Consider the following 25773-nt stretch of genomic DNA (forward strand, 5'->3'; position numbering starts at 1 on the left):
ATGGGGGCGTTGGAAACGTTCCTTCGAGTTCTTCCCTGAAGTTAAAGGCGTCAAAAAGGATTCTCAGAGAAAGGCACTGCTCCTTCACTGCGCTGGGCAAGACGTACAGGATATTTTCGACACCCTGACCAACCCAGGACCGGTTGCAGAAAACGACTCCGGGTACGCAAAAGCCACGAGGTCGCTAGATGCACATTTTGCACATCAGGTTAACATTCCCTTTGAAAGGCACCAGTTTCGTCAAGCAAAACAGGAAGAGTCAGAAACAGGGGATCAATTCGTGCTGAGATTGTTTCAGTTGTCGGTGAACTACGAATTTGGAGAAACTAAGGAGGAACATATCCGTGATCAATTGATCGACAAATGGAGGTCACACAACCTTCGCAAGAAATTGCTGAAGGCAAGCAGAACGCTTACACTCCAAAGGGCGCGAGAGATTGCAAGATCAACGGAAGCGGCTGAAAGTCAAGCAAGATTGATAGAGAATGATTCCAAGGGTGACAGTGTACACGCGTTGGAGGATAAACAAGCTGATTACGGCATAAGGAAGAGAGGAAATTGCTACCGATGTGGGTTGGAAGGCCACTTCGCACGAGACCCGGAATGCAAGGCCAGATCTGTTGCTTGCCAAAAATGTAAGAGGACTGGACACCTCACAACGTTTTGTAGGACCAAGGGCAAAGATAAAACCAAGAAAAGGAACGTTCGTCACGTGACCGAGGACGACGACTTTGCATTTACATTTCAATTAGGTACCAGAGACATACAAACAGTAGCCATTGAACTTGGAGGAGTACAACTGGAGGGTGTGCTTGTTGATTCAGGATCCACTTGCAATGTCATTGACAGGGAGACGTGGGAGCGGCTCAAAAAGAAGAAAATCAAGTGTAAGTCATGGAAATCAAACAAGAAATTGTACCCTTATGGCTCGGAGGAACCACTCAACACTACCGGTGAGTTTGAAGCTGAATTGTGTTATAAAGGTAGACAATGTGCTGCACGTTTCGTTGTTGTGGAAGAGAAGACAAGGCCAATACTAGCCGACAGACCTCTGAACTGTTGGCAATATTGAAAATCGAGATAATCTCTGTCAGTGAAGAGAATTTGCTGAAGGAATTTGACGGGATTTTTGTTGGAGTTGGAAAACTCAGAACGTTTCAGGCCAAACTTCATGTTGATGAATCAGTCTAGCCCATTGCCCAAAAGTTGAGACCCTCACCATTTGGATTAAGGGAGAAAATTGAGCAGAAACTAGAAGAACTTGTACGCCATGACATCATTGAGCCAGTTGAGGGGCCTGCCCCTTGGGTAAGACCTGTTGTCATAGTCCCTAAGCCTTCTGGAGACATTAGGGTCTGTGTAGATATGAGAAGAGCTAACCAGGCCATAGTAAGAGAGCGCCACCCCATACCCACAGTTGATGATGTTCTGTACCAACTCAATGGGAGCACGGTATTCAGCAAGCTCGATCTAAGATGGGGCTTTTATAGGATTGAATTCGAAGAACAGTCCAGAAAGATCACCACATTTATCACCCACAAGGGGCTGTTCAGGTATAAACGTCTGATGTTTGGTATCAGTTCTGCACCAGAACTTTACCAAGATACTATTCAACAAGTATTAGAGGGGTGTGAAGGTGCTCACAACATTCATGACGACATCATTATTCATGGTCGCACTGTTAAAGAGCATGATATCAGGTTAAGGAAGACCTTCAAACGTACTCAAGAATAGGGGCTTACTTTGAACAAGGACAAGTGTGCGTTCAACATGTCAAAACTGACTTTCATGGGATATTTATTGTTCAACCAAGGGATCGGGCCAACAGAGTAGCGTGTGGAAGCAGTCATTGACGCAAGAGAGCCTCAAAATGCAGAGGAGGTAAGACCCTTTCTGGGATTAGTGAACTTTAGTGCCAGGTTCATCCCCAATTTAGCAAGCATCGCTGAGCCACTTTACAGGCTGAAAAGGAAGCAAACTCCCTTTGTGTGGGGCACAGAGCAACAAGGTGCTTTTGATGCTCTGAAAGACAGCTTGGCAAATGCAGAAACCCTGGCATATTTCGACAGCAAAGTAGAAGAAACCAAACTTATCACAGATGCTAGCCCTGTGGGTTTATGAGCGGTCCTTACACAAGTTCACGGAGGACGCGAGCGAGTAGTCGCATACGCTAGCCGCAGTCTAACAGATGTTGAGCGTAGGTACTCTCAGACAAAGAAAGAGGCAGTCGGACTTGTCTGGGGTTGCGAGAGATTTCGCGTGTACCTGAATGGAGTGGAATTCACCCTGCGGACTGACCACAAGCCCCTTGAGATTATCTACTCTACTAATTCCCGCAATTCAGCAAGGATAGAACGCTGGGTCCTGAGACTGCAGCCATACAGGTTCAAGGTGCAGTATATACCCGGTAAACAAAACATTGCTGACCCACTTTCACGTCTTGGAAAAGGAAAGGGGGTATGCATGAATGACGATGCAGAAGAGTTTATCCGGTTTATGGCGGAAACGTCGACACCAGTCTGGTGTCTGTGCAGGAGGTTGAAGAAGAGTCATGGCTCGACCCAGAAATTTCGCAGTTAAGAGAATGCATCGCAACAGGAGAATGGGACAATGCCCCACCACAGTAGAAAGCTGTAAGAAGTGAACTTTGCATTCTAGGCAAGCTAGTCCTAAGAGGGACAAGATTGCTTATCCCAGCAAAATTACGCAAGTGGTAGATCTGGTACACGAAGGACATCAGGGGTTGACAAAGACAAAACAGAGACTCTGCAACAAGGTCTGGTGGGCTAGAATTGATAGGCAAGTTGAAGCAAAATGCAAGACCTGCCATGGGTGCCAGTTAGTTGGTTTGTCCACACCACCGGAACCCTTGAAACATAGTGAGTTCCCCAGTCAGCCCTGGCAAGATCTAGCAGAATACATGCAGAATACATACTCTCCTTCCGGAGAGTATGTATTCGTCGTCGTAGACTTCTATATTCGTTACTTTAAAGTAGACATCCTCAGGTCTGTAACATCTACCACCATTATAGGAAGCCTGGAGAGAATATTCTGTTTTCACGGTCTCCCGCAGTCGCTAGAAACAGATAATGGACCACAATTTACGTCAAAGGAATTTGGAACATTTTTGAAAGCAAACGGCATACAGCATAGAACCTCCACGCCCTTGTGGCCCCTAGCAAACGGGGAGGTAGAATGCCAAAACAGAAGTCTACTCAAAACCTTGAAGCTTGCCCAAGCAGAAAAGAAGGACTTAAAGGTAGAGATGAGGAAGTTCCTAACAGCCTACAGGACCACACCTCATAGCAGCACTGGAGTCTCTCCAGCCAAATTGTTGTTTAACAGAGAGATACGGCCAAAGATCCCTGAGCTGACAAAGTGTGAATACAGAAATGAAGATGCAGAAATGAAACAGAGGAGAACCGACCATGCCGATGAACGAAGGGGAGCGCAGGAGAACAGTCTAGCTCCTGGCGATCAAGTGCTGGTGAAACAAAGGAAGGAAAATAAGCTGTCAACCACTTTCGAGGTTGCACCTCACGAGGTCACCAATAAATATGGCAACGAAGTCACAGTCACCTGAAGGAGTTAACTACAAGAGAAATGTAACTGAGGTGAAGTACCTGAAGGCAAGCGATGGACTAGACCAACAAAGCACAGGAGACAGTGTCACAGGTGGAACTGCCGAGTCAGAGGTTCCAGCATTACCCCTGAGGCCAACTAGGGAAAGGAGGACACCAGAGTATTTAAATGATTATAAACTCTATTGACATTAAGGAGAACACTTTGAGTTACTTAGTACGCTTATGAACTATGTTGAAACTTGAACAGCAAGAAACGGGACACTGAACAGTGAACTTGTTGAGGGTTTTCCAGGTCGAAACGTTCAAACAGAGTTATTCCAGTCATGTTGAAATTTGTCAACCAGTTAATCAGTACTTTAATCCAAGGAAAAGAGGGGTTGAGTGTCTGCTGGGCTACCTGTGGCTGCCTGTAACAAGTATTATGGGATAGGTCTTGTTATAAAACACGTGTGCGTGAAAACGGAAAAAGCAAGGTTACACTGTTCTCAACGTGGCTTGAATGCGAACAAAAGAGTATTACAGACGCATACTTCAAAACATTTTGAAACCCCTGATATAAATCTCAGTATGTGTATACACAATAACTTAACCATGGAAATTTCAGGTCACAGATAGTCTTGATACAATGCTTTCCTAGAGCTAGCTTTTGATAGCTCAAACAAGAGGAAAAAACTCTTCTGCATGCATTTTCAGGTTAGCAAGACTAAATTCACATGTGGTTTTGTCATTATCATTCACACACAGTTTCATCTTTGAATCATGATTTCGTACAGTTCATTTAATTAACAGTCAGTATGAAATCCAAGTCTTGAGGTTAATACAAACATGAACATAATTATCCAGACCCAGGTGAAGAACTGATCTGTAGCTCTCTAAAGATACAAATTGTTTCAAAATGACTATACAAGAATGTTCTACATTGAGAATCATTACATTTCAAGCCAACTACAGCATAGGCTATAAATCTGACCAAGCAAAATAAGGAATGTTTGTTACATCCCAGGTATTCATGTACGTATTTAAAATTGATGGAGCAGTGAAGTATCCTCTACAAACTACAACACTGCCCACATCACAATTCTAGCTAAATATCATCAATACCAGCCACAGATGCCCATTAAATTGAAGTTCTAAGCCCTAGTTGGGCAATTAAAGCTCTTTACTTTCTAAAGCAAGCACAACATTGTCGCCAAGGTATAAACAGCCTAATGAGGTGACTTGGACTATACTTGTAATGTTTATCTTTGGCTGTTTCATGTACGATGCTACAATGCTTACTAGCAAATTGTTACACTTATTTCTTGTACCTTAATTGGACTGACTTGATGATGAGCTACATGTAAGGCACACTGGCTTTAGACAGTTGCTGCCTGTAAGAAGCCAAAAAATATTATAAATTAGTTTTTGAAAATTCAGTGACAGAGATATAATTAGAAATATCGATGATACACCTAAGAACTGTCAGGGTTAGGGGATTTTTCTTAGAGGGTTTCCTATACTTTTCTCGTGACACGTGAATGGGCGTTTTTTCTTTGCGTAAAGCGTGAATGAGGATTTTTTTTCCCGTGATTCGTGAATCTATATTTTTCCGTCCTCGGGGAACTAGTTTTCGATTTTTTCGTGATCCGTGAAAAATGCATTTACTTTCGCGTGATTTGTGAACCATCGACTTTTGTGGGAATAATTTTCACATTTTGGAGATTTTAGCGTCATAAAAGCTCGTAAACTACACCAAACTGGATGTAAAAAGCGTGACGGCCTGCCTTTCTCGACATCTCTCGACGCGCGTGAGGATGGAGGACTGAGAACTAACCACAGCAACAGTGAACCAGGAGGGCCTAGAATCTAGTCTGTCACGCTGTGTCACACACGCGGGGTATCACGCCATTTCGATGGAGAAAAGGCAGAAAATGGAGGGTTCTGCGGAAAAGGTGAGTTAATCTGTCAGTATCTGCACTCCATCCAGCGTTAAATGATGTCTGCTCAACCATCGCTTCGATGTCATAACCGAAATATGTCAACAAAGTGTCTTTTGGATTCTTTCTTTTGTCTTCACGAAGGTAGCATTTGCATATTTTATTCATATTGTCATCTTTATTGTTTGGTGACCTCGTGCATGACCTAGCTGCAGTCTGCATTGTCAACCTTTATAGTTAAATGACCATAAGGTTTTCATAGTTTAATTTTACAGTTACATTATAATCAAAACAACGTTTTGTTGCCGTAAAAAATGTCTGCCTTAGTCTTGGTATCGATAAAACATGTGTCCGTGACTTTTCATCTGAGAGCCCGCTTAAATACGGCTCAATACGGACACCCCGATAATACGGACACTTTGGCGTGTCCCCTTGGTGTCCTTATTAACGGGGTTCCACTGTACATGCATAATACCCAATCCACAAAAGATCTAGGCATACTGACGACGAGAGAGTCTGAAATTATCAAAATATGGCCACGTGCAGCTATATCTACTGTGGTACATTTCAGTACTGCCAGATACATTTTTGTAATGATTGTATTTGTATGTTTTGCGAAACGTGAATAGAATTTGCATTTTTACGTGAAACATGATGTAGCCTTTGCATTTTCGCGTGAAACGTGATTGTTTACTTTTTTCTGTGAACGTGAAGCTGTTTTTCGAATTTTTCGTGATGCGTGAAAAGGCCAATTACTTTTGCGTGAAACTGTTTTCCGAAGAGGTATAGGGGACTCTCTTCTTAGCCACATTTTCTATGAGTTTGACACAAAACTTTACATTGGAGACTACAAAAAAAGAGTACTAAACTTTCATTCATGGCTAGTATAGTAATGAAACACTCATAAAAATGTGCCACATATTTATTTCTTTTTTGCAATTTTCAATTGTCACTATTTGAACAAAATATGGAAACATGAAATCTTAGATTTACATACAAAAACAATGCAACATAAATCTGAACGTTTTGGAAATATACATACCATATCTAAATACACTGTTTTCAAATAAACCATTTTGAGGGGAATACAACCATACCATCCAATTCTTAAGGCTGAGTCCTAAGACTCTTTCTTGAGTAAATGAAAATCCATTTTACACTAGTTTTTTTTCTAAATCTCCCATCTCTGCCACGGAAGCAACTTTAAAAGTCTCCAAGCTTCAGTCATGTGCAGAAAGATTAAAATGTTGTTTGTTTTTGAAATTTTTTGTTTTTCAAATCGTTTGTTTCTACGTGTAGGCCAATGGAAGCCACTATCTTGGGCTAGGAAATAAGTCAAGATGCCTCTCGTATAAGAGTGTATTATGACATTTTCCAACTGTAATTTTCTCTCTTCCCTTGCCAATATTATTCCACATGTGATAACAAGGTAGAGAATGAACCTACATGTACATGCACTGCTATTTTCATACAAGCTGTTGGTGAGCACTGTTCTGTCCGTTCTGTGCATTGTGTATGCCACGCACGTGTAGACATAAATAAACAATAAATCATTTCCTCATCAAGTCATTTTATTCCCTTATTGAAGTATAATTTAGCCCAAAGGTACTTTGGCAGGACTGTTGGCTATTTCGCATCAATTGGAACTCTCATAAACTCAATGCAGAGTCATAAATACAGTGTACTTTTCTTTTTTCCCACACTTTAAATCTACAGATCCAGCAAAGATTGTTACTAGTAGACACAAAAGAGAACGTGAAGTTGCAGCACAACAAAGAGTGTCTCTTGACTGTCCAGGAGAAGGAAATCCCAAGCCGACTTATACCTGGACTCCATATGATCCACAGCAAAGTGCGTGTCATGAGAGCACACTGTTTATTCCTGAAGTTCTTGAGGATATGAACTACAGCTGCAGAGTCGAAAATTTTCTTGGCAGTGATACGGCAAATACCAGTCTGTGTAAGTAATAAGTAAAACCAGATTTCATTAGTGGTAGTAAAATGGGGTTGCATTTGTAGTGATCATTAATTTTCATAAAAAGGTTTTATAACACAGGCAGTTGTAATCCTTTAAGTAGATGTGCAGTATAATTGAATAGTTCATTCTGTAGCTACTGTCATTTTTTTTTGATAACCCATTACACTACATGTACATCATTCAGTAGTTGCTGCAGGGGATTTTGTCCATTACAAGTAAATTCACATGTATAGTCATGCTAGGTAGCCCACTTGTATTGTCGTGTTCCCCCCCAACAGCTCCCTAATCCTTATTTTGCTACCTGGTCAGTACAGTGAGTGTTTGCTCCCTACAATAATTGACACGGTTTTTGTGAATGTCTCGGTCTCATGGGGGTACACAAGAACCATGGCCATCCCCATAAAATGTTTTGTTCCCCATTGCCTTCCCTCTCATAGAAGTGGGTTGCTCGGTGGGGCAAAAAAGGAAATTGACTGAGGGTGCCCGAGTCCAGTGTACCATTCTCCTTACACAATGCTGTTTATTTAAAAGGCCACAATAAACCATTGGGGCTAGCCACTCCATCCGCAGTATTTTCTGTAATACACATATTACAAATCTCCCGAGTGTAATTGTATGTAAGAATCAGACCATTAATATTTTGTAAGGTAGGCAATTTCCGCACCCCCACCCCCCTCCCCCCCAAAAAAGGAAAAATCCTGCACAGCATAAACTGCTGAAATAAGAAATAATCGTGCCATGGGGAAAAATCGAGCAAGTCTTCTCTACTATCATTATTTTGATTTTTAATGTTAAAAAAATTCTTGCACAAGATATTGTCCACCAAAAAAATCATGCATAACCTACAGATGGAAAAAAATCAAATGTCCCAGAAAATTGCCCAACCCCCCTCCCCTCAAAAAAAAATAATGGTCCGTCCCTAAAAGGAAGTACATCATCTTGCATTGACAATGCACAGTCTGATCGTGGTGCTACAGAATCGATTTCCACTGACGATACACGGATTCACAAATGACGATAAATTACATTTCAAATCCTTCCACTTCGGAGAATCAGTTATGCACGCTCGACGCAATTTAAAAAAAAAACATTGAAGCGGTGATATAAAAGCTGTGATAATTGGTTATAGAAACAGTTCGATATATATTTCGTTCTTCGAACCTCTTCAATCATCTGCCATATTAAAGCCATCAAATTGCTCATGTAATAAGCTTTGAAAAAACCCACATTCAAGTTCTTTGACCCACGTCACCACATGGTATCCTGTCTCGGAGGAAGCGCGGTGCGGCCTAATTGTGTGACTACCATGCGCAGAATTTGGAAAATAGTCTAAGGATATTAGTATAGAACGTGGCCAGTTGCAAGTATGGTTATACTAGGTGACTTACGTGTACTTCATGAAGCTAATTTTACCAGTACTTTGTAACTTTTGATATGTATTTTCATCAAATGAATAAAGACATTATTATTAGTAGTAGTAATAGTAATTGGACCTCGGGTCGTACAATTCAGGAAGAAATCGCGCGAGTAATTTCAAAATTAAAATTACGATCACGATTTCTCCCTGAGTTGTACGACCCGAGGTCCAATTACTAATTAATCGTATCTGTAACAGATTTTGACAAATAAAGGTGTCTTTTCAGATTTTCTTTTGAGCGAACACGTCTGTAGCGCTTTTCATAAGTTTTGAAAACTGTAGGAAACATTGCGAAGGAGGCCATTAAAGCGCGTGTAATTCACGTGCGAATAACGCGGGCATCTAATTACAGGTATCCAATTACAAAAAGGTCAAATTGCACACCTGTAACTGAACACCCACTTAATCGCGCGCTGATTACTTGACAAATAGGCGCGCGGAGAATCAATCACGATCTAGAATTTTGTTATAGATACGACTATTATTAGTAGTAGTAGTAATAGTAGTAGCAGTAGCAGTAGTAGCAGCAGTAGCAGTAGCAGTAGCAGTAGCAGTAGCAGTAGCAGTAGCAGTAGCAGTAGCAGTAGCAGTAGCAGTAGCAGTAGTAGTAGTAACAGTAGCAGTAGCAGTAGCAGTAGCAGCAGCAGTAGCAGTAGCAGTAGCAGCAGCAGCAGCAGTAGCAGTAGCAGTAGCAGTTGCAGTTGCAGTAGCAGTAGCAGTAGGAGTAGCAGCAGCAGCAGTAGCAGTAGTAATAGTAGTAGTAGCAGTAGCAGTAGCAGTAGCAGTAGCAGTAGCAGTAGCAGTAGCAGTAGCAGTAGCAGTAGCAGTAGCAGTAGCAGTAGCAGTAGCAGTAGCAGTAGCAGTAGCAGTAGCAGTAGCAGTAGCCGTAGCAGTAGCCGTAGCAGTAGCCGTAGCAGTAGCCGTAGCAGTAGCCGTAGCAGTAGCAGTAGTAGTAGTAGTAGTAGCAGTAGTAATAGTAGTATTCATGTACTTGTATCGTCATGTCCTCCCCAATAGCTTTCTTTTGCTTGTTTTGCTGAGTGTACTTGGCCCGTGCAATTAAAATATGCTTCTCACAATAGTTAATGGGTATTTGTGAATATTTCAGCCAATATGACACACAAGGACCAGAGGCTTTTAAGTTGGTGTGTTATGTTTAAAATATGCAACCGCGTTTTAATTTACAACCCAGCTAATTAAATTCATGACAAGGTGTGGGAGCCAAACATCCAAGTTAATTTTTTTTTTTTTTTTTTTTTTTGTAATTCCTTTTTAAGGTCTTGAAAAGGCCCAACTTTTTGTTATCTGTTTAGTGCATGCATGTGTTGACATCTAAATTGTAAGCTGGAGTGAGAAATTAGCCTTTTGTCCAGGCCTCTTTCAATTCTATCTTCTTCTTCTGGCAGATATTAATATGACAGTAACAATGGACTCTTAGCCCTTTTAATACAGGAGCAGCACGATTCATACATTAATGTTAAATCATCTAACACAGCTAAATTTGCTTAAAATGACTTGACGGTCTAAAACTTTGTACATGGATTATTAATTTGTGTATAAAAGGTACAGTGCTGTGGATATTTTTCATTTCTCTGGTTCACTGAATTCTTGTTTTATTATTAGTCATAGCAAGTGATGTAATTAACGTGACTCTGGTTATCACGGGTGAAGAGTGTACTGATGGGGAATACAATCAACTATGGGAGAAACTCAGCAAAATGGTAACGAACTCGTTTGTGTAACACACTTGTACAACCAAACCTGTATCATGCAGTCGCTCTTGGAAAATAGACAGGTTTAATCATGACTGCTAAGGCCTGCTTCACCCTGACGACATGACATAAAACCAGATAACAACATAATGACGTAACGACTTAATCGCTTATCTCGGTAATGTGAGCCTCGGTATAAAGACATAAGAAAACGATCAGTTTTTTTCCCTTTATGTCGTTATGTTGCTATTATGTTATGTCAGGATGTTCACATGCAAACATGCGGCATAGGGTTCTTATGTCGTTATGTTTATGTCGTTATGTCGCCAGTGTGAACTTTCAAATACATGGTGAGTAAGGAGGTGAATTGGCGGATAGACTGGGCAGGAGTTAGAAAGGCGATCCTACAGATGGACACATAGGTAAACGTTATTAGGGGGGCCGAGAGACAGACAGACAGACAGACAGACAGATGGATTTTGCTTGTCTAGTAATGGATATGATTGTGAAAGATTAAACATGTTTCATATTTGAGATGAGTTGGCTGGTTAAGGACTGTTTGCTTGGAAAGGGCCATTTTCACTGCACTTGTTTGTTAACAATATTGTATTCATGTCATCGAGTGGACAAATAACAAAAAATACAAATACAAATACAAAAAAGGACCATTTAAGTACAGCCATGAAGGGTCGTGGGTCCGTTGCAATCATTGGGTTCCACTCGCACTAAATATTCCATTCATGGTCGAATTTAGGAATAGTTAAAATACTGCGCAGTGAACCTGACGCTTAAAATATGAAAAGGTAATGATGTTGTCGATGTTGTGTTTTGTTACGGTAAACTTCATATACATTACCTGTTATCGGTATCAGAGTCTAGCAGCTTTTAACGTCACATGTAATTCAATTATTTGTTTAAGCAATTACTATGAATTAGCTCATTTGGAAATGTGCAGTAATGAAAACAACGATTTATTCAAATTGTTAATTTTCAGATCGAGGAGATCTTTGCTGGTAAACTGGGCTATGAAAGTGTGCAACAGAAAAATATCAGGTACTGTCACGAGAGAGAGCGGCGGAAATCGAGCCTACACCTTGTATTGACGTTTTGTTTAGTGTTAATCCAATTAATTAACGCAAATGCCAAAAGCCTGTGTTATTAAAGCTTGTACATTATAAATAATGGTCAGATAAAGGGATAGGCAAAACAAAGGCACAGAGAATACAAACACCAAAAGAAGGGATAGAGAAAATTGGAATGCTTTGAAGAAGAAGAAAAAACTAAAACAAGAGACTAGATCATTGTCTTTTGACTAAAATAAATGTTCACGGGGTTAGGGTAACGGTGGTTTAGCGAGCGCCATGAATACTCAGAAATATTTTTTCCTTGACGTTGCGGAGATTTCACCGGTCTTGATTGTTTTATTTGAACAATCAAAATTAATCTGCATTCTCCACAAACTCATTTTCTTTTATTCCCCATCATTTAGAGACACAAACGAAAAATCGAATGGTGTCACAACTCCATCCGTTCAATTACGTGCAGTGGAACTCTCGACAGAAAACGAGCTCTAATAAATACACATCATTTTTAAAGGAAACTCGCTCCATTTCATTCTTTCAAACGCAAATTTTTGAAGTGAAGGAAGGTCCAGTTCATTTTAATCATCAGTTTAGTTTGAACTTAAATTGTCGCTGTTCTTCTTCCAAGGTGTGGAAGTGTAATTGTTGATCTGGCCCTGAAGTTCAGTTCCACTGTAAGAGAAAGCGAGATACTTTCTACACTTCGAGATGCTGTCAAGAATGGAGGGTTTGGAGATTTTAATGTGAGTGTCATAACAGGCACACGAGACACAGAAATACCAGCCACCATGGCCACAACACCTACCAGCTCATCTGACAGTAAGCAAACCATTGTATATTTTGATTTTCTATTGGGTGGACTGGTGCCTTCTCTCAAAAACTAAATTGGCTTCATCCATTTTGTAACATAATAAAACTTATTTCATAAAAACCAGTGAAATACCAGGATTTTTCATTTTACTAAAAAATCACATTTTTATATCATCGCGCGCAATGAAAATACTATTTTTATCTTTCACACTGTGAAGATATCATTCCTTTTTGATAACATTTTTCTTTTGTCCCTTTAACTACACTTAAATTTGTTGACATATGATCGAAACATCTTCGGATCTTCTTCGGTCGTCTTCGGCAATCTTCGGGAAATATTCGGAAATGTTCGGAAATGTTTGGAAAATGTTCGGAACCTTTCGTCTGGCCTTTGGAACAATTTTGGAAAATCTTCGGAAATCTTCGGAAAGTGGTGGGAAATCCTCGGAAAATCGTCAAAAACGTCGTCAATAGTATGTTTATATAATAAACAGAATATTACATGCCGACTTGTGGATACGAAATTTATCTTCTCGTGTTCAACTCGAGTTGAACACTCCAAGATAAAATTCGTATCCACGCGCGGGCATGTAATATCCTCTATATAACATAACATAGCATACTTTATTTCCTCACAGTTTACATTTATAAATTAAATTACTTTTTTTAATGTTACAATGTATGTTTTCGAATTTTGTACTATGAGCATATACAGTCAAACCGTTTTAAAACGGCCCCCCAGGGGATAGATAAGAGTGGCCGTTATGGGGAGGTAGGGGTGTAATACGACACCTGTTTTTTCGGGGGTGCAACATTTTTATATTTTAAACATGCTGACAAATCAAAATATATCAATAAAACAGAAACCAAACAGAGACAAACACCTACATCGCGCGGTACGGATCAAGTTTCGTGACCTTTTACGATTAAATACCTTGGTTGAGCCTACACATTTAAAACAACCACTAACAGACAAACAGACGAAATGATGGAAAGCAGGTACGGGAACCCCGCCAGTCAGTCAGTCAGTCAGTCAGACAGACAGACAGACAGACAGACATATCTGTCATGCTTAGCACGCGAAATAAGTCTGTTTTGAAAGAGTTCTGATGATTTTTTTATTGTATTATTGACAGTTCCAGCGTGTGGGGATTGTGCTTGCAGCTGCACCGTATTGGGAGTTGTGATCGGTATCCTTGTTGTCATAATCATTGCTCTTGTTGTCTACATCTTATGGCTTCACAAGAAAGGTAAACAATATTCGGTAAATATATAGGTATATATATAAATATATAAATATATAAATATATTTATATATAATATAAAGGTAAACGATATTCTTAACTGTGACTTACAGACTACTTCACTTGTTAATACGTTTCCTGGTTCTGCTGAACCTCCGACTTTAATCTTCTATGGTGTTGGATTTAAATGCTAAAACAGTTAAATAACTGAACTAGACAACTGAGACGAGGCGTTAATGCCATTTATCGGAAGTTTTGTGGTTTTCTTTCTTGTTTTTAAGATTTTTACGCCTTATAAATCCTTCATAAGCACTCCTTGCAACACTGACACCCAACGTGGCCCATAATGCCGTGTTCACAGACCTCTGACATCAGTTGAACTCTTGTACTTCCTAGGAAGGGGTAACGAAAAGTCTTATCAATTTCTCCATCCTTTCTCCTCTCAACTTGATTGTAATGTTAATAAATTCATTTTCCCTCCTTTTAGGGACTGCAACAAGAGATAGGTAAGCTTGTTAGAGCAACACTGCGACATTTGCATTCCTTTATTTCATCACTTGGATCTTAACGCCGATTCCGCTTAATAATTTCGCTATTTGAAATGTGCCACTTCAATGCAGAAATAAGATGTTGTTGCCTGGCGTTTAGTGTGCTAGACCCGGGTCGAGCGGTCTGTGTTCGAGCGCTGGCAGGGTCGTTGTGCTGTGTTCTTGGGCAAGACTCATTACTCCTATAGAGCCCCTCTCCACCCAGGAACATAAATGGTTATTGACGAATAAAATGTTGGGAGGTAACCCGGCGATAGACTCGCAGAAGTAGCACAAAACTACAAGCTCATTCAAAAGTCGTTAGTACTTTTGGAGTAATGAAGCCTTTCATTTCACAGCATGTTAATTCAATTCTGACACTTACAGGCCTCGTGTTGGGATGTGGGACGAATTCATGACAATGTATTTTGAAGGGTCATACATTACAAATTGAGCTACACTGGATGTGTATTTGAATGTGGATTTTCTACACGAGAAAACTAATTTGTTGGTTATTTTTTTTAGGGTAAATGGAGCGGCATATAATAAGGAAACAGGCAAAATGCATGTAGGTCTTTACGTAAAATTCAAGTAGTCAATATAAAGTATTACACGAGTAGCCTTTTACTTGACTGCAATTGACCCTTTGTGGAGGGTTGGGGGCGGGGGAGGGCGGAGAATTTAAGGCCATCAACCTGTCATGCAGAGAGTATTAAAACCATGGCTATGGAACCTAAAGAATTTGTAGCACGTTTAAACATATTTCCTTTGAAGTCCATAACATACAGAGATGACGTCATAGGACTTTATTATTTCTGAACAGACGCCATCTTTGAGCCATTTTGCATTCCATAAAGTATATTGTTACAAATAGTCAAAAACTAACAATGAAGGCTTAGAACATCAAGAAGGTTAATGATTTTAAGTATGACAGAGAAACATGCCTGTGACAATACGGTTGCCATGAAAAAAATCAAAATGCTTGACCGATGAAATACGATACTTATTTTTTCCAGAGAAATTTTAGGAAAGTCGTAAAATTTGAAGTTCATTGCTTTAGCGCCTTTAAAGTTACAAGCGTTCAAAGTTTGAAGGCGCCTCTAGAGTTTTCATCAGCCCTCTGATCTGAATTAGTTATGCAGTCGACTCAGATCAACTTACATCTCGCTGCTTAGAAAAAGTAATTTCTAAACGTCAACTGCGTGTGAATAATTTTTTTTCGCATTAGACTCAAATGGAAATGGATAACATTGGACTGGACGAAGATCCCGCCAGGATCCAAAATTCTGGAGTTTCCCTTCAAAGCCAATACACGTCACTGAATCAGGCTTCTCGATTTCCAAACGTATCAGGAGATAGAGGCAATAATGTTTCATCAAACGCTTCACAAAGCAGCCAATACGCACCTCTTCATCCGTCGACACGCTCCTGGGAGGTTCCTAGACAACACGTGCCTCTAGAGAAGATAATTGGTAAAGGTGCGTTTGGTCAGGCTGCCAAGGGAACGACAATAGATCTTCGAGGACGGCCCGGGAAGACACTAGTGGCTATTAAAAAGTTAAGAGGTGTGAAATGCTTTAAAATATTGGTAAAATAGTGTAAAATATGTTATACTATGCTAATCGTCCATTTCTAGCTTGGGGTTAAGGCAGACTTTAAAATACTCATTATGCTAATGAATTGGTGCTAGCATTCCGTCACAGCAACATGGTTTGTGTGATGTCGTGATATCATTGATTTCATACTGATGTCAATTATTTTCAACTTTGTTTTCTAAATCGATTAAAGGGAAACAGTTGTTCTAACTTGTTGTTGATACAATGAGGCTTTGTCCCCAAACATATGGGCATATTCAAGTTAGTAGCTAGAAAACATCAATTTATAAATCATAAGTACTGAGTTTTAAGAATCTCATTTGGGATTATATTGTAGAGAATGCGCCCGAGACAGACAGGAGAGACTTGTTATCAGAACTTGAAATAATGAAACAGCTCAAGCCTCATCCTCATGTCATCAAGCTTCTGGGATGCGTCACTGAATCTGGTAAACGTTGGGATAAAACCCTTAAAGAAACGCTGCTCAGTGTTTTGAAATCTCTCTTGACTCTATCCAATACCCTTATCTTTCTTGTTGTTGAGTCAAGTAGATGAATTTATGAATGCCTTGCACTTACAATCACTTCAAAATAGAATAATTCTTCATTACAGCTTCATTGTGCCAGTGAAAATCAATTTGACCACTGCTTTGGCTATATATATATCTTTGTCCAGACACGATCCCTATTATTGTTTAACATCACCAGTGTCTCTTTTTTTCTCTCTCGTTTTCTTCTCAGAGCCGTTGTTAGTGCTGATAGAATATGTTCCATTTGGAGACTTGCTGGGATACCTGAGAAAGAGCCGTGGACTGAATGACACTTATTACAAAGACCCGGATATCAAACCAAAAACAACTTTGACGTCACAGCAGCTGATGAAGTTTGCTTGGCAAATCGCTGATGGAATGTCTTATTTGTCATCCAAACGAGTATGTAATGTACTCATTCATTGGGCCTTTATGTCTTGCGCCCTTATTGGTCTATTGCGGATTTGCACGTTATTGCTGGAAACGTCTCACTCTAATGTAAAAGGAATTGACTAAAGTGTGAATATTTGCCCATAAAGAATTCTAATGATGATAACAGTTTTTCTTCACATGACATAGTCGAGCCCAGTCGAAGCCCCATTGAGCGGCCTCCTATTAAACGGCCACATCTATTAGGCGGCCAGTAATCAAAGTCCCAATGAGGGTTTTTCCATTGTTTTTACCTCTATTAAGCGGCCACGGCCGTTTAATGGGGTTGAACTGAAGTTACCCTGGTCGTCTTTGCATAGCGGGAAATTTTCTAGGGTGAAAAAGGTCCACCTTGTATGTCTTGTATCCAATTTTGCATTGTCACTGATCTGTAGATCGTGTGGATGTTATCGATTTCTTTCTTTTTTTCACATCATATGATGTTAAAAGATTAAGGAAGGCAGTTCGCTCAAGACCTTTATAACCGGTATAACTTTTTTAATTGCAATATAACTTGTCGATTAAATAAACATGTACATGGCTTTAAAATCACGTCGAAATGTTTGAATGCTAGTGGTTCGCGACATTTGATTTATTTGTTTTGTCAATCACCAATAACCTTCTGTTTCAGATTACCCACCGAGACCTAGCAGCTCGTAATGTGTTGGTTGGTGAAAAGGAAACATGTAAAGTGACAGACTTTGGAATGGCCAGAGATGTTCAAGGGGACAACATTTACGAACGAAAATCAAAGGCAAGAGTCAAGATGAAGAGTCCCAGAGACTTGTCTCTTCAAAACCCTTCGCTTGAACTGTTCGGGGGCAAGTCGTTGAGACAAAATGAAAATAATCCAACCGCAGATCAGTATTTATTTTTCAAAGTCCGCTTTGCTCTGACGAAGGGCTAACGCTCGAAATGTCAGCTTCTTAAGTCGCTATGGTGGTTAATTTTACATTCTTTATTGCCTTGGTATATATATCCCAGTTTTGCTCTTGGAGAGCAAAAGAGTGAAAAACAATACCTTTCTCCCAAGCTTTTGAGCTAGGTGTCCCTTTGCAAACAGCGTCCTCATGTGCATACTACAAGGGACCAGTCCCTGCAACATGTTCCCTCGTGTAAACTCTTTAAGAGACTAATCACAGGGACTATTCCGGTGGCTTGCAAAACTTTATAATTATACCGAATAATGGGGTAACTAAAAACTCATATATCAAACCACAGTACAGACCTTCTCGTCTGCTTTGTCAACTAAAAAGTTCTGGTCTTTCTCCAGGGGCGTCTCCCTGTTAAGTGGACTGCAATGGAAGCACTGCTTTATGGGACATATTCAACAAAAAGCGATGCGTAAGTACATATACCGTGATTCAACGTTAAACACGTAAATGTTTTTCATACAATGGCTTACTCCAGGATTACCATATTACTTTCCTTGACTTATAATAACAACTTCTCCTGCTCATCCATGATAAGACAGAAAAGATACACTGCACCAATCAATGTTAACCGATTGGACATGTCTCGGGTTGTCTGAAGGGTGGATAACACTATTCAGCGGATAAATCACTATCCAGCAGATAGCTTGTTTTGTTTTGTTAACACTTATCCACTAAATAGCCATTTATCCTGTGGATAGCGTTATCCGGCCTTAGAACAACTGGTAGTGGTGAATTCGTCAAAGACGTCAGGATTTTTATGCCTAAGGCAAGAGAAAGTTCTTCTAAATCTTGTCATACATATGCAAAACTTGCAAAATTATACCACTATTTATAACATCATCCCTTAAAAGGACAGTATTATAATAGCTTCCATGAAACAAGCCGAAGAACTTCCAGTGCTATTATTTTTAAGTTACAAGGTATATTTTCACCATATCATAACAATTATTTGAACACTTATTCGTCTAACAGGTGGAGTTATGGAGTTCTCCTGTACGAGATTTTCACCATAGGTAAGCTAGGTAGCGGCTTGCACCTTGGTAGTTTGTTCACTGCGCCTTTCCATAACACGCGACATCTGCTCAATCAACGGTCACGTGCTTCACTATCGACAATCATCTTAGCGGTCCTTTCAGGGCACAGAAGCTAACTTCAATGTTTGCAAAAGTCATATCCGTGGGTTGTGAGTGGTAGATTTCGATCCATGTTGTTTGTTTGTTTTTCCAAAGTTGGTCAGTGGTCGTCGTATTTATGATATACTGCAGCCAAAAACACTATCGTTAGTTAGGGTTTGAAATTCGCGTGTTGTTGAAAGGCGCGGAAATATATGTAATAAAGGAGGTTACAGTCAATTTGGTGGCGTAGCTCCGTTGGGGTTTTCCATTTGGAAGCAAGAGCGTCCGCGTTCAAGTTCCTTTCTGACCCCAGCTGGAGTTTCTTTGCCATAGACCCGAGTTCAACTCTACGGCCAAGTTTGTAAGATAGCTAACTGGTCTACTTCCTCTCAAATAGCATTCACAATTTGTTACATCCTCTTTTCAATGTTCGTTTCTAATGTTCGTTTTGTTTTTTCCGATTGGCCTTTCATTAGGAGAGGATACTTCTTGATTTTTTTTTTTAATACCAACCATTTTATCTAAACTGCTGCAGAAATAGTTAAAATTTTGAGATTGTGTTTATTTTGGAAGGAATCGTGGTCTTGATGTCTTGAAAAAATGTTCTCTTCCAGGTGGCTCACCATATCCACGGATGGATGGCAGAAAAATTGTACATTGGCTACAGCAAGGACACAGAATGTCGAAGCCACAACACGTGGATGAAAAATTGTAAGCAGCTCTTCTTTTTACCTTTTATGTCAACATCATTGTTGAACATGAAATTAGTTTCAGTAGTTGCGTGAGTTCTATCATTTAATAGAATTAGTCCTTAGGCCTCTACCGGCGAGGAGACGAAATGACATGAGATGCTAAATGAATACTAGTATGAAGATATTATTATTCCGACTTATCTAGTTTACCAAGAAGCCTAACTAAAACGTCAGCACCAGCATCCCCCGCCTCCTTCCCTCTTTGCCTCTTCCCCGTTTCCCTGAAAGAGATGCTAATCCATTTAAGTTTAGCCATCCGGCATTTTTTCCCCTTGGTTCAAAATTTTAACAATACAAAAAACCTTAAGGGCCGTAGCCATGGCTTGAACACAGACCACTAATAATCAGCATTAGGCCACCACGCCTCCTAACGGATGTAACATCATGACTTCTGAGTTTTTTCAATTTTAGATATGGAATAATGACGAAATGCTGGCTAGAAAACCCAGATGAAAGACCAACATTTACTGAACTGAGGAATGAACTCAAAGAAATGGAAAACCAACACAAGGTAAGCTGCTGGGGGATTGATTTTCAATTGTCGAAATCAATTTCAGTTATAAAACAGCACTGGAAAGGTTTATTAGGAGTTATAGTGGACCAGCCCAGACGGCTGCCGTTTGCAATGATTGTAAAACCAAAACTGCAATAATCACATCAGTATAGTTGATTATAAAACGCTCAAGAAACCAAGTGAAAGGATTGATCAGAACTCATAGTAAGACCTGGTAATAGTTCTTTCCAAGGATAATTTTTTTCCGTTTATTGGACTAATATTAGATTATAGACTACAAAATTGCCTAAAAGTAGCTCTCATTCAAGTTGGATTATATTACGCATGATGCAAATAAGAAACAATTACTGTGAGGAGCCATTGGATACTTGCACGGTAAAAGTGCCAAGAACCCCTGCAAGCCAAGTGACTGTTTTGATTATCGACCTTATTGCCCGACACGTTTGTTGTTATTGGCTAGAGCTTAGCAAATGAGAAAGAATCAGATACTTATCTACCATACAAGTAAATAAGGTGTCGTAAGGTAACACGGACGGGCAAACGTATCAAATGACCGATGACTCTTGTCATATTTTCTTCTTCGCAGAGGTTGATCAACATGGAAATGTTTGACAAGCAGTTGTACGCAAACGTTGAAGATTTGGTCGTGTAGGAGAACTGAGGTTTCTTTTGATAATAATAGTGTAGTGACAATACTGACTGACTGTATAAACATTGTAGCAGTTACTCCCATGACTCATCAGAATTAGTATTGTGATGATATATTTTGGCTTTGGAGTTTAGATTTTGAGAACATATCCATTTAGTTTCAAGCCGTTTTTTGACACTTACCCAAAATTTCCCCAGTAGAAAAAAAACAATGAACTTGGATGGAATTATTTCCTTGAGCTCGCGAAAACTAGAAGATTCGTTTGGTCTTGCTTTTGTACAAGAAAAAGAAGCCAGTACTTTGACAAAACTTCTCCTTGATAGGCTGGTGTCGAAGGACTGTTGTTTGTTCTAGTTAATAAGATTCTTACACAACGATTTAAAAAGTATTCTGATCCCTTGTAAATGATGCCTAGTAATCAGTTAACCTAACGTCGTCGATGGGATACAAACCTAACGTAGTTATAAATTCTCAGTTCTAAGTTCTAAGTTCCCTAATTATAAGTTCATTACCTTATCACCGAAAATTGAGAAATATCCCGGGAGGCTCATGAGGAAGCCGCGCCAATCACCTCTGCTAGTGCCACAATGCGAGCATTATTGTCCGAATGGTGTTGTGGTTAAAGCCCGGACTAGTATACAGGCGGAGGTTGTGAGTGAAATCACACCCTTGGCAAATTTATTTCATACTTTTATTCAGTAAAACACGTACTGGTTATGCAACGCTTTCGAGTGGTGTACCATGGAAAGTCCCACGAGTCAATTTCTCTGTTTATACACAAGCCTTTAGGAAAGTGTGCATACCAAGAAAATACTCGTGTAGGATATCCCACGAGAAATTGTTGCATAACTACTTTATATCATGCCATAGAAAATACAGTGGCCAACCCAATTAATTCAGCCCACGATGGAAAGGTCGAGTGTAACATTGTTTAGTATTCAACGGCTTTTCTGTTTTCTGCTAATTGACTGTATTTCCCATGGCATGGTATAAATCATAGATATATACAAAGCTGTGTACTAGATTTTTTGCTGTATTTTAGCAGAGAAGAGTAAATATACTAAGCATTTAGAATAGCTGTTAATTTAAACAGAAAGCCTTATTGTTGGGTTTTTGAAGTTTTTCCTCGAGTCTATTTTTACCTTAATTAAAAGTTGTGGTTCTTTGTCCTTCCTAAACGTGTTCCCTTTTTTAATTTTTTTTTTTAGTCCCTAATTTTCAAGTAAATTTCGTTTATTGCATAAGAAGAGAAAAAAAAAACCTGACACACTGAACGTTGATTATGGTTTCAGCCCAGTTCCTTAGTATAATTAAGATAGTACTTAATCTCTGTTGGTATGTATGAACCGTCGGTGAATTCCTACTATTATTTATTCCACTTCTACTATTTTCATTCCCCCATAAGGGAAAAGCGAAACCGGAGACTGAGTTATAGATTGGTTGATTCACTGATTAAGCAAAATCTTTTTCGGTTGATATTGGAAAAGATATCACTTTCCGAATAGCCAATAACCTATTGTGCAAGTATTGCACTGAAAATGAAAAGAAAAACGAAGACCGGATCACATTGGACATCAAGGCTTGCAACATTGCTCTCTTAAGCTGTTAACATCTAATGCGTAACAGGATATTCATGCATTTTTTTTTTTACTTATCTTTGTTATCTTTCCTGTGCGCTGCTCTAGATTTGCACATTTCGGTTTCCCCGACATTTTGTGATGTCAATGCTTTGTTTTGAGAGTACTGTTGTAGAGCTCTTGTCTAGTGTAACACAGTCACGTTACGTATTTTTCCTTCACTACACAACCGAACTGACACACTCAAAGGTTGAGGCATGAGCATCACCTGAGTCTTGCAATGCAGGCCTCGGGAATCTACCATGAACATTGAAATACGGCTGGAGAATAAACGAGAAAAATAAATTAACTGAGACGTCAGATATCAAGAAACAAATGGTGGAGGTGTAACATGCTAGGCTCTAATGGCATTCTGCATAATACAAAAAACAAGGGATCGCCGTATTGTTAGACCGAAGTAATAAAATTTCCCAAGTTTAGGATGTAAAAAAAGATTTTCATGTATGTTAATTAATACTCTCCATACTTCACGTCAATGTTTTGTTTGGGTACGCCACTATTCACGCTTTTAACACCCCTCTATTAGATGCTTTGTGAAAAATCTGGGTGCGAACTTTTCAAGTATATTCTTCTCCTTGGAAGTCAAGAGCCAGGGTTTGTACCCTTTTTCAGAGACAAATTTCCAGGACTTTTCTAGGACTCAGATTGATTTTTCTAGGACTCTTGAATTCACATTAACCCTTCCACTCCCAAGATATCAATGTTAGTTCCGTGGGATGCTTGTGGCAGGCCACGGTAAGGTTTGCCCGGGGTTTCTTTTTCTTTGAGGACGCAAAACGACAAATTTGATTGACAATTTAATCACGTCACAGCTGGAACTAATTTCGAAAGATTCTGCGACTCTGGCAAGGAGTACATGTAGCTTGTGTAGACAGTGTGGTGCTCGAGGCAACGTGTATGTATTCAGGAAATAAACGGAAGGTAAGACAATTTAGAAAGTGTTTCGACTTTGTGTATTGAATTGAACTGTGAAAATTGCATAGAGTTCGCCGATCATCCGTTGCGTGTTACGCATCGAACCAACGAGTTCGCTGTTCACTCGGCCTGCGAAACGAAACAACGAGTTCAGCAACCGAACCTGCGTGTTCATCCGACCTATGTGCGTAATGCTTAGTCTAAACAAGCAACACATTGACTCACGATATTCATACGATATTCACACGATATCCACACACAATATTCATTGAATCGGCGTATTCAAAAATCAAGGAGTCCATCACAGTAAACATCGACACCAACCATTTCAAAAATTCGCTCAAGTATTTGTTGGTTTGCAATTGAAGATATTTAGGCCTCGAAAGTTTTACTCTATCAAAACTGTCACAGTTCAATCCATGAGTCGACAATCATGCCACGAGTATGTTTAAGGTTTTGTGTATTCTTGCTGACATTGAGCTTACCGGTACCTGTTTACCAGAACGCACATGCAAATAGTCTTTGGGAGAAGGTTTATTCCGGTCGATGTTTATTTTATTTTCAGTGTTCCACTGTTGACATTTATAAATACAAAGGGAAATATTTATTAAGAAGAATTCCTCATGCTTCTCATGGAAGCTTTAATCCTTTCGTTATCTCGAATGAACAAGCACACATTATCAATGGGAATATACCAGTTGCGTTTCGTTGCATTACGTTTTCTCTCACACTTCAGTTCTTCTCTCACGCTTCAGTTCTTCTCTCACACAAAAGAGCTCCTAATGATATAAAAGGCAATCAGTACTTTAGCCTGTTAATGTTTTAGTAGATTCGTTACGTTCATTGACAGCAATACAGCCCTTCACAATATTTTAGTCTTCAAATAATTAAAACGTTGCGTTACCATTCATGTCTCAAGAGTTTCTGGCAGTTCACAACTCAAGTGATATGGCCTCATTAGAAAGAAAATTCCATTTTCCACGTTGCAATATTATTTCACTTAAACACCATGCACACTCTCAACCGGAAAGAAGAAATAGGAGCCGGGGAAGGAGGCTCTTCTCACACAGTAATTTTCCGCCTACCCCATTTTCCACTACAAATACAGTGACCGATTCTTCAAGACTTTCTACAGTGGTTTCTATGGCTGATCTAAGTGATTAATCTTGGCACTTTACTGTAACTTCACAATTCATTCCAATGCTACGCTCCCTAGCCAAAGCATCCCACGGAATCGCCTTTAGGCGTCTTGTTGTCCTTACTGTCTGCCATTCCTTTCATATTTTTTACTTGAGTTTAACAGATATCCGGAACTTTCCAGCACCAGTAACCCTTTTCCAGAACTTTCCAGTCCTGGAAAATACCACAGTAAAATTCCAGGACTTTCCAGTGGAAAACGCCACAGTAAAATTGCAGGACTTTCCAGGTTTTCCGGGACCCTTACGAACCCTCAGAGCGCTTGTTGCGGATTCAGCATTGTTATGAGAAAATTCGCCGTTCCACAGACAATTCTTTATTATTTGGAAAATTATAGGAAAAAACCGGCAGTAGCCTCTTTTCAGTTAAGAGCTAGAGATCTTAAGTTTTGTTCTTCATTGTACTTTGCCGATTCTTTGTATACCTGAGCGTGTGCAACGCTGTTTCACTAACTTTCATTTAGAAGACAAGTAGTTCGTTATCGGGTCATTTGAGTTTCTTTTTATTATTAAAATCTACTTTCCGTTCCCCAGAAACTAGTCAGCTGAACTACTTTTCACTAATGAAGTTTTATTAGTTTTCTCGGAGGTTAGCCAGCTGAACTACTTTTCACTAATTCATAGGATAATTTTTCCTTGCTGTCGGTAACACCAATTCAGAATTTCAAATTTAAGTATCTCACTTTTAATTTCCTAAGTTTGTTCTATCTTAATCTCAGCCTGTGTAATTTTAATCCTAGCACTCTATTTTTAATTTTGGAAGCCTCGTGGTGTTGATTAGAATTCGCTATCTTAATTAAGTACTTTCCGCTCGTATTGTATACTTGAAGTTAAATTAGCATATTGTAGACACTTGACGTGTAAAGGATGATATATAAGCAGGTACGTTTGTAAAGCATTTTCGATTACATCGATTACATCGATTACATCGATTACATCGGCTACATCGTTACGATTTTACAGCGGCTACTCCGCCGAGTATGTCAGTTTCACCCGCGACGTTAGAGTGCAGAATAAACTACTGTTGGACCAAGTTATGTCTCTTCCTTGACGTCCGTAGTGAAGACCATTGAAGTAGATCCTCGTGTACCAGGAAATCGTGACGAATTTCCGTTCCCGCAGCCAAGCAGTGCTCGCTAAGAGTTAGATTCCCCCAGTTGTCAGTTCAAGTGTCCGTTCAGTCCGAAATTTACAGTGTTGCAGGAAAAACTTATCGTCACAGCATTGCACGAATGAGA

General features: G+C 39.6%; 2 protein-coding genes across 2 annotated transcripts in view; both read left to right on the forward strand.

Moving 5' to 3' along the window:
- The window catches only part of LOC145492293 (uncharacterized), a 96024-nt gene extending 74037 nt beyond the window's left edge, over window positions 1-21987 (forward strand). The window contains exons 10-19 of the mRNA XM_081471708.1: window positions 14795-14837; window positions 15498-15834; window positions 16202-16312; window positions 16605-16795; window positions 17454-17576; window positions 18096-18166; window positions 18730-18770; window positions 19487-19583; window positions 20036-20135; window positions 20725-21987. Of these exons, the coding sequence (XP_081327834.1) occupies window positions 14795-14837; window positions 15498-15834; window positions 16202-16312; window positions 16605-16795; window positions 17454-17576; window positions 18096-18166; window positions 18730-18770; window positions 19487-19583; window positions 20036-20135; window positions 20725-20790 (1180 nt within the window). The 3' untranslated portion in view covers window positions 20791-21987. The remainder of the gene's footprint in view (window positions 1-14794; window positions 14838-15497; window positions 15835-16201; window positions 16313-16604; window positions 16796-17453; window positions 17577-18095; window positions 18167-18729; window positions 18771-19486; window positions 19584-20035; window positions 20136-20724) is intronic.
- The window catches only part of LOC145492291 (uncharacterized), a 175111-nt gene that overhangs the window by 23265 nt on the left and 126073 nt on the right, over window positions 1-25773 (forward strand). Inside the window, exons 4-8 of the mRNA XM_081471705.1 lie at window positions 7217-7459; window positions 10518-10615; window positions 11601-11659; window positions 12317-12507; window positions 13635-13748. Coding sequence (XP_081327831.1) covers window positions 7217-7459; window positions 10518-10615; window positions 11601-11659; window positions 12317-12507; window positions 13635-13748 — 705 coding nt within the window. The remainder of the gene's footprint in view (window positions 1-7216; window positions 7460-10517; window positions 10616-11600; window positions 11660-12316; window positions 12508-13634; window positions 13749-25773) is intronic.

Source organism: Orbicella franksi, chromosome 7 (genome assembly GCF_964199315.1).
Source record: "Orbicella franksi chromosome 7, jaOrbFran1.1, whole genome shotgun sequence".
Taxonomy (NCBI): domain Eukaryota; kingdom Metazoa; phylum Cnidaria; class Anthozoa; order Scleractinia; family Merulinidae; genus Orbicella; species Orbicella franksi.